We start from the raw sequence: 1854 nt of genomic DNA, 5'->3' as shown, positions 1-1854 counted from the left end.
TAGAGTGTTTGGGTGTGAAATACACAAGGGGGCATTATTTGAGATCAGCCCTGGTCCTGTGAACGTGGACGTGAGACGTGGTACAGATCTTTGGAAATAAGAGAGATGAAGAATGAGTCTGTCTCCCTCTTTTGTCTGGCTCCCCCCCCCCCCCCCCATATTCCCTCCTGATTGTGCACCATGCCAAGATAATTCAAAGTGATAGTCTAATCTTATTGGATTGTTTTGCATGGATAAATATTTAGAGGTGGTTAATCTAGCTAAATGTAATGATGCATTGATGGAGTCATTTATTATGCAATCAGGTTGCGGGGTGCTGTGTGATTAGCCGAGTGGCACAACTCAGCTCGTTAGCATCTAGTAGGCTGTTTACTTCATTTCTCTTTATTTTTCTTGTGTCGGGGTGGCAGAAATTAGCATAAGAATGAGGAGGAATCCCAGCGGTGTTGGCCTGTGCACTCACACAACGACGGGAAGATGCAGCAAAGCCAAGTAGTGTTTATTTGAGAGGAAGTGGCTTAGTACTTGTCAATAACTCATTTGGATGGGCTCTGTGCAGGTATCACACGCGCGATAATAGGGGAGGCACGAGGGCAGCGTGGGCAGGATTGTTTATATCAGGGTTTCCCCTCCCCTCCCAGCAGAAATCATCCTCCCAGACTTCAGCGTGGGACTACATGGGCCAGGCTATCTATATGCTAAGTGGCTAAGCTGAAGTTTAAATAAAGCCTGTGACTAGCAGACTAAAAAAGTATGTCTGCTCGGTCTTGCTTGAGGTCCGCTGACTGCGGTAACCTTGAGTGCCCCGTACCAAAACAGTATGGTTAGAATTATATGTGTACGTCTGAAGCTTACTATGTCAGTCTTGTTTTGTGAAAGGTGTCGGGAAAGGGAGACAAGGTGTACAAACAATCCCCAGCCCAAGGTCTCACTATTAGAAGAACGTTCAAATACTGTGCCACGAGATCTGAGGGCCACTATTAAAAAAAAAAATATCCAAACGATTTCTAAATTCTTGTCAAAATACCAACTTGGAGGGAATGATGTTGAACATAGATTGTATGACACATTTCAGTCATACTTCTGAATCTTCTCCCCTTCTAGAATATAGAATATTGCATCTGCGTGGTGCTATGGACCAAAGTACCTTGTAGGCAAAACAAGGGATCATATTTGATTATTGATATTCTGTTCCTAACGCATGGCTTAAATGGCTCCCACAGTGGACTTAAATTACCATTCTCTGGTACTAATGCTTACTTCTGCTTCCTCCCTCAGGCTTAGCGATTATGGAAATGGTAGATAATGTAATATGTGAATTAGCCTTGTTTCCAGCTGCTGGACAGCAATTAACAGCTGATTAGCTCCGCCATGCTCCTGACCTCTTTTCATATTCCTGACTTTTCATAAAAGCAGCAGCAGCAGCAGCCGCCCGCCACTGACTGCAACTTTAAAGAGAGATGTCATGGAGCGCAATGTGCTTTATCTTCTTGCCTAATGTCATTACTGAATCACTCTCCCTCCCCCCTCTGTGTGTGCACACACACACACACACACACACACACACACACCCGACTCTTGTCTTTTTCTCTGCAGAGCACAGAACATGTTCCGCCAGGCCATGCGTTCTCCTATGATCCTGTTCCACGTGGTGCCCGCCTCAAAGAAGGCCCAGTATGAGCAGCTGTCCCAGGGTGAGTTGGCCCCGGACGCGGGCCACTTTAGCCCCGACACCTCACGAACCACCGGAGACCGCAGCAATGTAGTAGTGGGCAGCAGCGGCGGTGGGGTGGGGGGCATTGAATTCACCCCGCAACGGATGTCGAGGAGCGGCCCCCACCCCACTGTGACCCC

At 47.2% G+C, this 1854-nt stretch overlaps 1 protein-coding gene across 1 annotated transcript in view; it reads left to right on the top strand.

Moving 5' to 3' along the window:
- Window positions 1-225: 225 nt before the first annotated feature.
- The window catches only part of LOC122132671 (partitioning defective 3 homolog), a gene marked incomplete at its 3' end in the record, with an annotated part of 7417 nt that continues 5788 nt past the window's right edge, over window positions 226-1854 (top strand). Inside the window, exon 1 of the mRNA XM_042707289.1 lies at window positions 226-1854. This exon is cut by the window's right edge and continues 188 nt beyond it. Coding sequence (XP_042563223.1) covers window positions 1607-1854 — 248 coding nt within the window.

Source organism: Clupea harengus, unplaced genomic scaffold (genome assembly GCF_900700415.2).
Source record: "Clupea harengus unplaced genomic scaffold, Ch_v2.0.2, whole genome shotgun sequence".
In the NCBI taxonomy this organism is placed as follows: Eukaryota; Metazoa; Chordata; class Actinopteri; order Clupeiformes; family Clupeidae; genus Clupea; species Clupea harengus.
This window is presented reverse-complemented; position numbering and strand designations above follow the sequence as displayed.